A 15,324-nucleotide genomic window follows, 5' to 3' on the forward strand; every position below is an offset into this window, starting at 1 on the left:
TAAAGTACATGCAGCCATATCTGGGAAAGAAAAAAAAAGAAAAAGAGGAATTTCTGAAGTTACTGTTCTTCTCATGCCAAAAAGAAATCTACAGAAACCTTTGTGCAATTTTTTGCTTCTTTGCTTTCCTGTTCAGAAAAGCACTAATACTTTAAATGTTACGTTGTTTTTTTTTGTTGTTGTTGTTTTTAAATAAAATGTACAGATAATGTCTCCCTGATTGTCAATTCGCCTGAATTTTCCCTTCTCTATGAAGGACAGTAGCACTGAAAGAAGAACAGAATCCACATCCTGCATGAAGAATGTGTATTTGTGTAGGAGCTTGTTAATTATGTGAAGCGAATGTTATTTCTCTTTTAATTCTTGAGGCATTCAACCATAAGGAACCACATGCAATTGTTCTGTTTCACTGTATTTAAAGCAAAGAAAGCTGCTACCAGATGTGAATGTGTTATCCTAGAGTATTAATTGCAATCAACCTCTCTTGAGAATAACATGTCTGGTTAGACTTTCAAGGTCCTTGTAGGAAATATGATTTTATATGGTGATCTGACTTATGTTGATTTTTGGACAATTTTGGGGTATATATGAAAGAAGAATCTAAATTAGAGTCAACCACATTCACCTTCAAAACGTTTCCCTTCTGGTTTTTTTTGTACTCTTCTTCTGGCTGATAATATTCCTTGGAACCTCAGAGTATGGCTTTTGGTTGCTAAATATACTGCATAGACTTGCAAGGAGAATCCTGAACTCCGGTGAACAGAAACTTAGGAAAGACGAGTAGATGCACTGGGTGTTGGAAAGTGAATGTGAGGGCATGTATCTGAAGAAGGGGTGCATTTCACCAGAAAGAGGTGTCAGGGTGCCTATGGAGGGGCAGGCAGGAGGATCATTTGAGCAACTCAGAGGTTCAAGCTTATAAAACTGAACAAGTTTTGTTATGGCTTTGCCACCTCCTTGAGTGAGAGAGGCACCTGATGCTATAGCTATATTTCATCAGATTTTAGTGTAGGAAGACAAAAATCTTTGCTCCCTGAAAATTTCCTCTTACTCAGTACTAACAAGATAATTAGTTGACTAACTAGATCTGTTTCTAGATGCAGAGAATTCACTAATGATGTCGAGGAATTCTGCTGCATGCATTGCACATGCTTTTTGCCTTGTTGTCATTCAGCAAATTGTGCAAGTACCCACCTTGCCTTTTTTCTTCTTCTGTTTGAAAAAAAACACAATATTTAAAAAAAAAAAAAAAAAAAGAATTTTAGCCACATTATTCAGAGTTAGAAAAAAAGTATAACTGTAGAAATGGGAAAACAAATATGAGAAAGGAAAAGAGAAAAGAAGTTGCTCTTTTCTATCTAGTTCATACATTCATACAGGTTTCAAAAGGAAGGGAAAATACACCCATAATGAAATTACGTACTGAAGGACAGAAATAGAGGAAAACATATCAAAACAGTGGCCCATCTTGTCTGGGGCTTTGTATACTTGAATGAAATCTCTACTGTATCTTTATCTCTGACTATTCCATTTCTTTTTCCCAACCAGTCAGTAGAAATTGGACTTCTGTGCCCACAAATCAATGTGAAGTAGCCATTAAATTCCACCAGATTTGGACAGCTATTCCTATACGGATGTGTAAAACCCCAGGCCAAAGAGTTAGTTTCTCATGGATTATAGTTCGAATCAGAGTATCATTAGGATCCCTTTCCAGAAAGCTCGTACTTCAAAATATTATTTTCTTTATTAGATGAAATGCCAATTTCACAACCAAACAAACAAAAAATCCCAGAGCACAGAGCTAGGCCTCCCCCGGTACCTGAATACTCTCAAATGATGGAGGCAAAGGCAAGGTTTAGTATGCTACACCTTCATGCCAGGGGCAGATTTCAAATCTGGCAAAAATATTTTGGTCTGTCTGAATCAGAAAGCAGCATATATAATGTCAAGTGTTAATAGGAGTATCTTGATGAGAAAATGTGAAAACTTATGTTAAAGGAACTGGTGTGTGGTTGTAAATGGTTTCCTGCTATATGTTTTCTTAAATGTGACACTCCTTCCCTCTCTTCCTCTAGTCACACAAAAGAGGCACAGGACAGTACTTACTGATGGACGGTCTGCCTCAATCATGTTTTCAACCTCCCTAGAAGAAAGCAGAAAGTAAATAAATCAGGCAAGTGGCTGTTCAAAACACTGTTTGCTTGTTTATCTGGTTAGTAAGCGGCCACTTGAAGTTTCCAAACTACTGATGTAGGTTGGCTTCCAGATGTTACAGCAGCAGACTGGATGGAGCTTCCCCAGTTTGAGCTGCGCATCCCAAGTACTGCCACCAGGAGCACTGCTGCCTGGTTTATTCCTCTTAGAGCCTTCACAACACTGAACATCAATGGCTGGGAGTAAAACAGAGGCTTCATGGCCTAAGTGAAGTGACACTGGCTGCAGTTTGAGCTCTGGAAAAGTAGTCGAAGAGCAGGATGTAAAAGCAACTACCTATTCCTGTGTTCTGTTCAGGAAGCAGAGCAGTAAATAACAAACTTTGTTTTCTTTATAAAAGTGGTGGAGGGCATGTTTACAAAGGATAACCTGCAAGTAGTGAGCTTATCCACAGACAATTCTAAACAGGTTCTTGACAAACAATGAGGTAAGCTTGTGGAAGTAAGTTCACAGCTTGGTGTTTCTAATGGGGTTAAAAAATTAAGAGCAGGGTGTTGCAAACTGGGAAAATAACAGAGTAGCAAGCTCACCTCTACCTTTAGAGACAGATAAATAGATCTGCAACTTACTCTGAAAGACTTCTTTTCTCTGAGAAAACCCTCAGAATGAATTCTCCTTCCTGGTGGGGTTCATATGTTGATGGTATGACAACGTACTCGCTGGGAGGCAGCCGGAAGCGCTCAGAGATTTCTCGCATGTTTATGTAAGTCTTACTTCTAGCTTTGGAGGCATTGTAGAGGAAAAAATCCTTTTGCAAGTGGTGCTTAGTGCCATGCATCTGCAGAACAAAGGAATTAGCATGTCATCTTACCCATTTACCAGGTGGCTTCTCATGCAGGTATAATGTGGTCAGGACAGAAAACAAATTCAGCAGCAGAAGTTTTTTTTTTTTTTTTTTTTTTTTTTTTTTTTTTTTTGCTAAAGATACATCATGAAAGGTATTCATTCAAATATGAAGTCAAGAACTGTGGGTTAAAAACACATACTAGTTGTCTTCTGCAGAAATAACTACCTTTAAAATAAGTCTGTAAACACACCATTTATATTGTCAACTTTACATTTTTCAGGTAACACAGCCTTCACGTGAGCTTATTTGCAGAACTTGTAATGCCAGTGATTCAGCTACTAGCAGGATCAGGACAACTCCATCTGTGCACTTCTAATGCATTTTCTTCAATGGCTGAAAATACCATTTGTTTTCCAAACTGGTTCTGAGACTGTAGAGCAAACTCTAGGGCAGCTGACACTATTTGCAGGAGGAAACAGAAATGGTTTAAGGGTCTTCTGCGTGGGGTGTAATGTCCAAGTGCTAGCTGATGCTGCTTCCTGCAGTTTAGGTTCACTGACCAGCTGTGAAAGCTGTGGCTAGGCCTCACGTAGAATAGAATAGAAAAGAAGGGCTGGGTAAGAGGTGAAGGTGTAAGCAGGGTGTGAGTGAGAAGGAACTCAAAATGGCTCACAAAATATTACTAAACACTCAAAGCTGAAAGGTTAGTGGTTTTACTTCTGTAACATCTTTGAAAAGGAAACTTGACCAGATGTTTTCCTACTGACTTGCAGACAGGTACAACAGTAACACTAGCTATGAGAACACACCAAGTCAGTCAGTTCCCATTCGGCTCATACCTCTTTGGGCACCTAAGGGAGAAACAAAGAGAAGAAACAGAGGTATTAGATGAGTGCACTTGTTTATAGATCATATAGAAGGGCTTTCACATAGATTTCTGGGAATGCAACCAGTAATGAAAATGGTCCAAGTTATAGAAATATTCTAAGCAATTTATTTTCCTTTCCAGATTTCTTAGGATCTATATGAGATCCCTTAAGATTTGAGCTAAACATGACTGAGCAAACTGACTTCCTGAAATCACTAGGGAGAAGGGTATTGATCACTACCTTTGTCTTGGATATGTTTCTCTTTTTACATTCTACCAATGGTCTGTTTAGTTTCAGCGTGGATAAAGGGGAGATTGAAGTATATATGGGGGAAAAAGTATGTTAAAATCTGGCTTTAAGTCACTGTAAAAGCCTTAAAAAATGTGCTACTTACAGGGTAAACCCTGAGGTTACTGTGGGCTAAATGATTATGAAGCCTTGAATTTCCTTATTCTTTTCCGTTCATTTCCTTGCAAAGTAAAAATTACAGTTCTTATAGTCAGGATGAACAATTCAGTGACTCTTGGTAAATACATACTGACAAAATTTGGGGATCTGATGCTAAGAACAAAGTCTAGAGCTGGTACCTCATAGATGGCAAAGCCAATGGTGTACAGGTTGGCTCCCAGCTTGCGTTCTTTCCTCCTGTTTTTCTGCATCAGTGCAACAAGGAAGCTGCAGATAACCTCTTCATCCTCAGGATCATCATCTTCCTCCAGGAGCTTCAAACGATACTGGGGATTGGTCCAAAATGTATCTGTGAAATGCCACCAACAACCCGAAGCAAACATGTAAAGCTTCAGTTTTCTAACAATACTTATGATCAAATGATTCTAGTATTCCCTGTCTGCAGTTCCTGAGGGAAAGGATAGAATGGAGTTTTTATTTATATATTTTAATATGTTTTTATTTATTTTCATGTGTTTTCAGTTTTACATAGTTATAAGGAAGATTTAAAATGAAGAATTAGCAGCTGACAAACATCCAAAGGACTGAAAGCTGGCAAAGTTTATCAGTGGATTTCCCAAGTGAAATGTAGCTGATAGAATGGAATTGGTATCTCTCACCTGAGGCACTGCAAAGTATTTGAACAATGGTTTATCTTTGCCAGGCCTGCCTTTTTAGGTTTATGAGGTACTGTCACAGACATGGTGACAGAAGATTTCCAGATGGAAAATCGCATGGCTCATCCACTGAGGAATCAAAGATTTTCTACGGCTGAGCACTGATCAGGTTCTAGTGTGATGTAGCCTGTGGGATGTAATATAGTCCCTGTCAGTGGTGATATCCCTTAAGACTCATTGCTTACCTGGATAATTGCGGCAGCCTCCAGCTGAGCAGCCTCTCACCCAGCGCCCTTCGTTGACTGACACAGTCCAGGTCTGGAGTTTATCAGCTTCCAGAGTATCAGGTGTGAGGTTACAGATCTCAAGTTTTGTGAAATGCCTCATGAAATCTTCAAAAGATATCCTGGAGGAAATGAGGGGAAGATGAATCTGAATGAATATACGTGGTGGGTGGTTAACTGAAAGATATATTGCTCCTGAAGAGGTGGTAGAGAGTGACCCACATTACTGCTCCCATTAGGGCAAGTTTGACATGGGAGCTCTATGATTTCCTAATGTGTTTGACCTGTTGGTCAATTAACACAGGTACAGCTCCAAAATGGGGGACACCAAAATGAGAGGATGGTGCACAGGAAGGATAGGAGCTTGTGAAGTGTGGGATAACTGGAGGGACTGTGCTGGTAGGACTCAATAAACCCTGGTGGGAGATGGAGATTGCAGAGCAGGGGTTATTTGGAAATATGAAGGGAAACAGATTAGTGTGATAGTTTTAACACACTTAAGTAGTGTAGTATGAATCATTTTTGCTGTAGTTGCACATCTAGAGGAACACGTTTTTTTTTGACTGATATTCTCACCAGAACTCCCCATCCTCCGCGATCTTGTGCTGCAGACGGACTTTCTCTGCTTCATTAATGAAGTTCCACTCTTCTGATCTTCAAAGGAGTAAACAAGCTACATTACACTTTTGCAATACACAATTTTCTTTAAAATTTTCTGCTCTTTACTGTAAGCATCTGTTGTAGAATGACAACACTTGAATTTAATTGACAAAAAAACTTCCTTTGTGTAATCTGCAACTATTTGTCCTCAATGCTGCCCTCTCCATGTGCTCAAACAGAGAAGGAATTGCTCTGCTCCTTTCCTCCTTCACTTCAGACTTCCTACTAGCAGCTCTCAGAAATCTGTTATTTTATTTAGCATAAAGACAAAAGTGCTTGCAGACTGTCCCTGCCAGTAGCTGCTCAAATTTCTTTTTGCAAAACATGATGAAAAGCTTCATCCAAACATGCTCATGTGCTGACATCTTGCTTCACTCAGTTTTTCCATAACTTGGAAGATTCTTCTACTGTAAATTCTTTAAATTCTTGATTTGCATATGAACATTGCTGACCTTGCTAGACAGTAAAAACAGACTATATGTATCATTAGACCAGCTTTCCATTGGTAAAACCCCCTTCCCTCAACATCTTTTCTACACGTAGATATGCTTTGCTTTCTATAGCTTTATCTAAGCACTGAAATGTGATGTTCTTCAAAATGCCAAAAAAGACCATTTAAATACCTCATTGTTAAATGCTAGGACCATGCATAAGCTGTCTAAGGGTAAATGAAGCTGCACTATTTTTCATATTTTTTCAAATCAAGTGAAGCTGCTGGATGCTTCTTACTCACTTATCACTCCAAGGTCCATTCCATTCCACCTGTCCCCAGGGGTTTCTCAACCTTACCAGGCGTATTTTTTCCCCTTTAAATGTTGTCTAATTGAAAGAGAAGGCAACAAAAATCAGCTCAATTATTTTGTGAGAAACGGGCTCAAAAATGAAATGCTCTGTCTGACAAATCCCTGATACCAGCTCCCCGAGTGGTGGTGATTTTTAAGGCCATCACCCAGCCCAACCTGACTTGAGCGAGTGCAGGAAGACTGTTAGACCAGGAGGTGGCCAGCAGTGGCCACCTTTGCCCATGCAGACCACGGAGAAACAATTGTTTACCTCGAAAGTCAAAACTTGGGTTTGTTTCTCCACAAAGCTGCTCTTTTATTTAATTATTAGATTTCTTTCTTTCATAATTCATCTCCCCCTCCTCTCCTTTTTTGCTCCCCAATCCACAACTTTGCTAGTGTGCATGACTCTAGGCCATTCTAGAACACAGGTCCCCACAGTAGGAGAAAAGGGACCATACATACCTCTTCCACAGCTGTGACAGAGTAGGCATGACCTTTGACCAGTCCGCAAGACATCCGGGTTTCATACTGCATTGGCACTATGGTCTGTTAAACACAGGATAAAAATTTGTGAAAGACACATGAAGCACAGACAGCTGCTCTGAGGCAGGAGGGAGAATGACACTGTTCAGGTGACAAAGTCTTTTTTGTCTTATTCCCTTTTTCCCATTTATCAAGGTGACAAAGCTTAGTGTACACAGAATTAATATTATTGATTAAAAAGGAGTTAAAAATGAATTATAAGAGCAAAAAGTTAATAATACTCATTGTAAAAGACATTTCATGTTTTACTTGTTCCCCTTTTTGTAGTTTGCTTTTTTTTTTTTTTTTTTTTTCCACTCAGAACATGCTAGTATATAGCATGATTAATTTTTCTATTAGTAGGACTGTTCAGCCTGAGGTAGTATGTTCTTCTACAGCTCAGTAAAGTTATTGCAGATAAAACGGGGAGCATCTCAGCACGTATTAGAATACTTTCATCTTTACACAGTGCTGCAATCTTATCACAACAACATTTTTTAAAAAAGAAAAACTGTTTCACAGACATTGTACTAAATTAGACTATTAAAAAAAAATCTCCAGTAGAGATATACATTTTATTCCATAATCCTGTGACTGTATTTTTTTTATCTGTCACACAGGAAGGATGTAGCTTTCTTCAGCAAGTATAAATAAATTTTCTCTCTTGGTAATAAACTGTTACAGTGTCTGATGCATTTTTATTTGTAAGTCTGAAAATACTATTTATCTAGGAGATAAAGAATTGAGAGCAGGGTGGCAGATTTACATAGTTCAGTATCCCTGCAGGAGAAATCACCGAAAAGAGTGGGAAAGGAAGGCTACACTAAGTGCACGTGGACCATGTGTGAAATTTCCCTTCCTTAATTCCCTCACAGAGAAATGACAGTGAGGCCCTGCCAGTAACTCTTCCATCTGTTTTCTGATACATCTGAGGACATGAGAAAGTCAGGGCTGGAAACGGAGAATTAGTAAGGTCACGCAGTTACATTCTCAGGTTGCGCAGGGAGGAATCTCATCCAAATACTTCCTGGCTGTCACAGTTATTTTCCATTATTTCCTTTCTACTCTTGTTTCTTTTATCTTGCTCTAGATTCTATACACTTTCCATCTGTTACCTCCTATCTATTTCCATTTTTCTTAATTTCTCTTCATCTTGTCATCTTCATTACTTAACAGAACCCCTTTTACTTTTTCCTATTTAATAGTATAATTTTCTGTTGCTGGTATCCTGATCTGCTTCTCTGGAGTGCTTCTGAAGTATGCATTATCTGCCTCTTTCCATCAAGAGCCATGATATTTTCTAGTGATGGCTTGGGAGTGTAACAACCAGCAGCAAAACACAGCAACTATAGAGTTTTGTAACCTTCCAACCTTTGGCAGTCACCGAAGGGGAAATTCCCCTCAGAATGCGGGTGATTTGGACAGCCATGCGTGCAAAAGAAGACAACCAAATGGGGCTTTCCCAAAGAATTACATCATTTCAGTCTTTCAAGAAGACTAAATATGGATGACTAAAGCAGAAAAAATGGCTACTGCTGCAAATGCAGAGGAGTTTGCACAATCAAAGATTTTAGAAATGTAATATGCTTTTTTAGGTGTATTTTTTTCTCTATAAAGTGAGAGAAGTAATTTCTGTCACTGAAATGCAGCTCCCTAAAAAGTCAAGGTAAGACTGTTGAGGGATTTTTGAAACAGCAAAGATCCTATGGCTTGTTGCAGCTGAATTTCATCGCCCAGCTGAGGAATTTAGAAAAATATTGTTGCCAGCAGCTGGCTTCAAGGACAAGGTCTACGTGACTCCTAATCACAAGGGGGTTGTTTTCTTGTAGGTGGGGTTGTTTTCATGCAGTTTTTTGTCTGAGTGCTTTTGAACAATAATCTTGTGTGAGACACTATCCGTCCCTGTTAAGTTCACTATACATGTAAAAGTCAGGCTATTCAGGTAATAAAGAGAGCATGATCTGGCCATACTGGTGTCTGTCGTTTTTTTGGCTGTTCTTCCTGCAACATACGACAATTGTCTCATAGAGAGAAAGGGGCAGCAATGTGTCCATTTACAGATTTGGAAGCTTTCAAGTTTCAAGTTAAGATATCGGATTTTCATTTAGTGTAACAACCCTCTCTTTATTTTTGTAGATACAAAGCAACTTCAGAGTACCATTTTTTTTCATAGCACACACAAATCTAGACATGTTTCTTCTTTTCCATGTTGTGCTTTTAAAATTAGGATCTTAAAGGATCTAGTAAGAGCTCTCCACCTATATCTGAGTGTTCGCTCAATCCAAGTCCACCCCAAGAGCAGACCCCTCCATTTGTGGGCAGTGTTCCATAGTGCTTTGTTACAAAGTAAGTTCAACAAGAGCTTTTGTGCCTGGAGTGAGAGCTATACAGAGCATGCTTTTAATTTCTTTTGAGCACACCCCCACATGCTCTGGGAACTTGTTCCATCCTAATATTTTAATTCTCTCACTCTTTACATCCTCTGCAATTGAGGGACTTGCTAAAATGTGTTAATAGTTTCCTGTTACTAAATGTAGTAACAAATGTGGAACCTGGACGTATTTTATGTGACTCTGCTTTCATTTCTACTGTACAAGTAAGCTCTGGAAATTAGAAGCTTGTACCAAAAGTCAGCAGCCCTTTGCCTCAGTATCAGCAAAGTCCTCTAGACAGGTGTATCAGTGATAGATGCACTTGAAAGGACTGAAGTCCTTAAACATGTATGTCAAATAGCATTGAAAAGAACAGATCTTTACCTTTGGGATAATTCAGTGAAATAAAATAAGGGTTTAAAATTTTAAGTGATATGTTTCTCTAACTGCTCTGTTTGTAAATAGAAGTGCTGTGAAATTAACTGCTTCTAGAAAAGTACAAACCCAGGCTGGCCTTTCATCTGTCCCCTGGTAGTCCACAGTGGGGTGAGACATCTGTGCATTTTCTAGATTCTTCACCATTCGAGATATCAGTTCGCCAATGTCGCTTCTAGGTGCTGATCCGTAGGAAAAGCCTAGGTTATCCTGAAACAGAGAATAGGAGAAAAGTTTGGTGTGGAAAGAGGAGGCAGGGAGAGCAAAGAGAAATAATGCAAGAAAGAGGACTGTCTTTTTTGTTGTTTGTTTTGTTTAAAAAAGCCTTGATAGCTTTTCTTCTATCTCTTCTAGATGGTCCATACTTATCTACAGTGGTTGATATCACCTGTTGTTCTCCTGCTTTTATTGCTATGTCACACTAGTTATTGAAACTAATAGTTTTTTTACTTTCATTTCTAAATTAACCGCAATGAATATAGATGATCTATATTGGCTATGTTGGGAATCAAGGGATTAGCATTTGGACACTTATATCATCTTTGACATGAAGATTTGCATCTCAACCAAGTTGCAGCACCCCCCTACTAACCCCTTTTTACTTGAGATGAAGGCACTGAGAGGGGAGTGCTGGTTTTGTTGATTGGGCCCCTTTTTCTGACCTCCCTCTGTTCACTTCCCTTTTGGTGCTTGCTATTCTCTAATGATAGGTGTTTAGTGCAGGCTGCCCTATCTCCTACAAATGGATGTTTGCTTATGTGGACTAAACCAAGCTGTTCCAAAAATTGGTATATATTTGATTACAAATGGAGATTTTTGACATAGCTTAAGGGTTATCTGCCAAGTTTATATGGACTCACGTCAATAGAGCTCGCCATGAGGGATCCTCTGGCAATGGCATGTTTCATGATTTTATAGATATCTTTAGGAGCATCCTTTATCTCATAGAACTCTGTCACTCCTCCAGTGAAGTCCTCCATGGCCTCTGTGGTGTTTCCTCCTTTCAAAGCTTCGTAGGACCCATGGAGTCTTGGAATGAGAAAAGAACAGCAGGAATCAATTTTATGTAGATTAAAATGCGCACATGTATATACTATACATTTTTTCTCTTATACGTAATATATTTATCTACTGTGTGTATGGATAAATACGTATACATATACTACATGGATCTGTTTGGTAACCCTTAAATTTACAGATTTAAAAATTGCCACCTGCAAATAAAAAAAAGGATGTTGAAAATAAAATGTAGCCTTCTGAATGAGTACCCTGAAAATATGCTTTACCCTATCCCTAATTCTGATCCACCACACTCTATGCAAAAAGTCAGTGGTATGTGCAGAGCCCATCTATGTGTACATGACAAGTTCTGTACAGGATTTTAGCCACCTCCCCAACCACAGGGAGTATGGCATGGTACATCACGTTGCTCTTACTTTGCGTAGGCCTTTTCCAGGAGAGCGCTCCAGAACTCGTTGCGCTGGGAGGACTTGGTGAAGACCAGCTGGTTGTTGTATGTGGGTAGGCAGTCATCAATGATGACATCCACCCAGTCTCCATAGCGCCAAAACTGAATGAAGGCAAACAGAAAAACCTCTGGGTTCATTCTTTGCAGAGAGGGGGAAGCCTGGCTGAAAAGCTGCTCTGGTTTATACTGAATCTCAAGTCCTTCAGATTTAGCTGGTGCTCCTGCAGCCACCTGGATTTTGGACAAGCATGGGGAAAGGCCTGTGGCTGGGGTGAAGCTGTGCTGCCAGGTCCTGCAGTACAGGACCAAAAAGCAATGACATGGGGAGGGAGGCAGCTGTACTGAAATACCTAGGGCAATGCATCCATCTTAAGGGAGTCTCTTAAGAGAACCATGGGGAATACATAGAGCAGCCATTCTTTTCTGGAAAAAAAAATAAAAACCAGTTCTTCAAGAACTTGTTTTTGACAGAGAGCAGCTGCTTGTGGGTCTAAAAATAGATGCTCTTGCCAACCAGTGTCTTTGTACTGGCTGTAGCACTGAATCAGAGCAGCAAGGCAGGACTGAGCACCTGTCGCTTTCCCTTACACGCAGGCCATGCTGATCTGCACATGCTTCATTGGTGGGTTAATGCTCCCTAATTGCCCTTCTGTGACTGCCCTGTTGGAAGAGTTTAGGGTGAGGGAATTTAATCCTTATTCCTTCTCTGTTCTTGCTCACGCTTTCTCAGAGTGGAGAAAGGAAAGGGAACAGGGTGCTAAGAGCTGAGCTCTGAATATAATTAGATTTGCTTACTGCTAGATGAAGGGACTCACCTGAAAGTGAAAGATGCCAGCATAGTTTTGAATAAAGGACTGGTCATGAGGTATAACTCTGCAGAGCAGTTTTTTATTCAGTGTCAGACAAGCAATGGCAGCCAGGAACCAGCAGTCACCTGTAAAAAAGTGGAAGCAGCAGATAAAATTAAGGGACAGAACAGCTAGAATCAGAGGGAAAAGCTAATGTACTGCGAAGCGATACATTAGTTCTTAGTACAGCATGCCATGGCCTTTCAGTAAAGGGCTGTTCTCAATGTGTTCTGCAGTACTTGAGCACTTCTTATTTATGCTGCGGAAGTGCTTGTTGGCACCATTGGCTACATACACCTGTTAAACAGAATGGAAAGATTAATACATATTAGGAAGACAGTCAGGGGAGATGTTATAAAACCTGAGAGGTTTTAAAACCTGAGATGTTATAAAACCCAAAAAGCTGAGAGGGGAATGACTTCCCAAAGCAGCGCAGGTAAGTACCATATGGATGGCAGTTGCAGAGGTGTCACTTGTACCTGAGTAGTGGTTTAATATACCAAAGTATTTTTGAGCTTCTGAGCTTAGGTTCTTCAGTATAGGGGTTGTCCTTGACTACAAGGCACACTTAGCTGAAGACCTCCAGAAGCTCCTGTTTGAAAATAACAAGACTAAATACCTGAAAAAATACAATAGTTGTAGCTGATGATATTTTAATCCAAGTCAAGTAACTCCTTATCTCTTATTCTTATCTTGACTTATTTTGTTCATTCTCTATGCTTGAGAAAAAGACCAAGTTTTGCCAGATGGTGCTTTGTAACACAGTCATGAAATTAGCTGATGAAAAGGAGAGATGTTTGCTCAAAGTTCTTTCCTAGACTGGTAGTAGGCAGATATCACCATTTTGCTATAGAGAAAGAATTAGTAGATGTGTGGTATTATACTGAGAAAATTTAAAATGTCACCTTGGAAGCAAAAGTAAATTGAGAGCTAAACTCTGATGCAGACTGAAAAGTGCAGGGAAGAAGTAACAATTTCATACCTAATTCTCCTTGGCAGATATCTGTTCTGTTAGCTCCGCCAATAATAAATCGTGGATTCTCACAGATTTCCTGTAAAATACAAACAGATTGAGAAGGAAAAGCATGTTTTGGGATACCTCTTTTCCACAGAAATAAAGGCTGTTTTAGGATAATGGTTTTTCTGTAAGACAGTTTGTGGATATGAAAATCTCTTTCAGAGTTTCATCTGTAGAGCTTCACTAATGAAATATTTTAGAATCTCAATATTCCAAGTTTCAGGCAGCAGAGGGAAGGACTATGTAGGAAGTACCAGCAAATGGAGGTGGGACTATTGCAGTGTTTGCACAGAACCTTTTCCATATCCATTACATTGTTGGTTCTCAAGTGGGATGAAAACCCCCGCAGGGTTTGGAAAGCCAACTAAAGAAGTAGGTATAATCTGTCCTACAGGGGGAAATAAACAATCTCTAATGTCTCTGCTTTATCCTGTCCCTCACACTCAAATACTTGGTTTTGGGAGGAAAAGGAAGACACCTAACTTTTGGACCATCACTTGTGAGGGTACAAAAAGGAAGATATTGCAATTTGAGGACTAGTTTCCTGAGCAGCTGCAAATGGGGAAGAAGACATAGTCCAAGAACCTGTTTTGCCGGAAGATTACAGGGCTGGAATGGGAAGGAGAATGAGAATACAACTGATAATTGTTTGTGTGAGTGGAAAAATTGGCTGTACAGGTGGCTGATGGACTGAAACATTTCCCCATGTCATCAGGGTAGCCCTGGATTTTCCCAGACTCATGTTTCAAGTCTAATAGTTTCACTTGGCTTCGACCCACTTTTTGCTCCATTGCAGTGTTCAGCAGCGTTGCTTTGATGTAACTATTTGGATTAGTCATGGAGCCAGATAGAGACCATCTCTTCCGGCTCCCTGCAGCAATTGTCTTACTCTCCCTGCAGAAGGGAATGGAGGGATTGTCCTGTTATTTCAAGCCTCAGTCAGCTGTTCTGAGGTCCAGTTCTGTCAAGGCAGCTGTTTGAGATAACTCCATGTTGTTCTCCACCCACTAGCTTCCTCACATTGTCATGGTGCTTCGTGGTGCTGTCTTGAAAACTAGCTGTGAGATATCAGGCTTTGGGATTTTTTTTCCCTCCACCAATCTGTGTTTATGTCCTGACCCTGCTACTACTGATGTAACCAGCTCTGGAATTCAGCATTCTGTATTTTAGATGAAAGTAGTTAGATGATGCTTAATTGTTTCCAAAGATTAAATATGCATTGATGATTGATTGTTATGCAGTGCAATTTATTACATCTTGAGCTTATTTGCTTTGGAGGATGATCTGTGAAGGAATACAAAGGAGAGAATCATACATTTGCCATATGGACTGATTTTGGGCATGACCAAAATGCTTTTCTTGCATTTTTTTCATGGTTGCTAGATGCTTTTAGTACACTCTGGATATTCTTTCAATATTGTATTACTCTGCTTCATCTCCAGCTGTGCTAGTTGTGCCGAGGACAGACAAGATTGCACGGAAAGGTTTCAACATCTTCCAAGGCTGATGAGAAACAGTCAGCAGAGCAAGACAACCTGGTGTTTAAGATGCAGCTAATTCATCTGATCTTCCAGTCCTGGCTGAGCAACAGGTTGCTCCTCATCTCTGAGGTCAAGTTAGCACAGAGAATTCCAATAGGATGCACCTCACTGATACCATAATTCATCTAGAGTCTCCTCTGATCAGTTTATTAATAAATAAAATAAATATAAATAGTCTATAATAAACCATAGACTATGGTTTTCTAAGTACATTCCCTAAACCCATTCCATAAAGCAGAGGAAGCAACTTCTTGGCCAAAGAGAATTTGTAGGCTGCTGCTTTTCTCTTGGCCCCTTACGGTCCAGACCTTGTTTGCCATGACATGGCTGCACTGCAGGCTTCAAGGCAGAACCCACTCTTGTCAGACACCGAGATGGTTGTAGAGTTCCAGACTTGGATTCCCCTAATCTGAAAGTCCTGCCTTGGTGGTACTAAACACTGTCCTTGTTTTGTGGT

The 15,324-nt window shown here is 39.8% G+C and overlaps 1 protein-coding gene across 2 annotated transcripts in view; it reads right to left on the minus strand.

Annotated features, from left to right (window-relative positions):
* Positions 1-15,324, minus strand: part of CAPN3 (calpain 3) — a 30,366-nt gene that overhangs the window by 11,134 nt on the left and 3,908 nt on the right. The window contains exons 2-15 of one of the 2 annotated variants that reach the window (XM_084287792.1): positions 13,291-13,360; positions 12,276-12,394; positions 11,429-11,562; positions 10,853-11,021; positions 10,062-10,202; positions 7,126-7,209; positions 6,612-6,697; positions 5,795-5,872; positions 5,180-5,340; positions 4,458-4,627; positions 3,841-3,852; positions 2,784-2,992; positions 2,107-2,143; positions 1,195-1,212 (exon numbers count right to left, since the gene is read on the minus strand). In XM_084287792.1, the coding sequence (XP_084143918.1) occupies positions 1,195-1,212; positions 2,107-2,143; positions 2,784-2,992; positions 3,841-3,852; positions 4,458-4,627; positions 5,180-5,340; positions 5,795-5,872; positions 6,612-6,697; positions 7,126-7,209; positions 10,062-10,202; positions 10,853-11,021; positions 11,429-11,562; positions 12,276-12,394; positions 13,291-13,360 (1,488 nt within the window). The remainder of the gene's footprint in view (positions 1-1,194; positions 1,213-2,106; positions 2,144-2,783; positions 2,993-3,840; positions 3,853-4,457; positions 4,628-5,179; positions 5,341-5,794; positions 5,873-6,611; positions 6,698-7,125; positions 7,210-10,061; positions 10,203-10,852; positions 11,022-11,428; positions 11,563-12,275; positions 12,395-13,290; positions 13,361-15,324) is intronic. The other variant, XM_084287793.1, reaches the window with a different exon arrangement.

The sequence above is a fragment of the Netta rufina genome (genome assembly GCF_964035555.1).
Source record: "Netta rufina genome assembly, chromosome: 5".
NCBI lineage: Eukaryota > Metazoa > Chordata > Aves > Anseriformes > Anatidae > Netta > Netta rufina.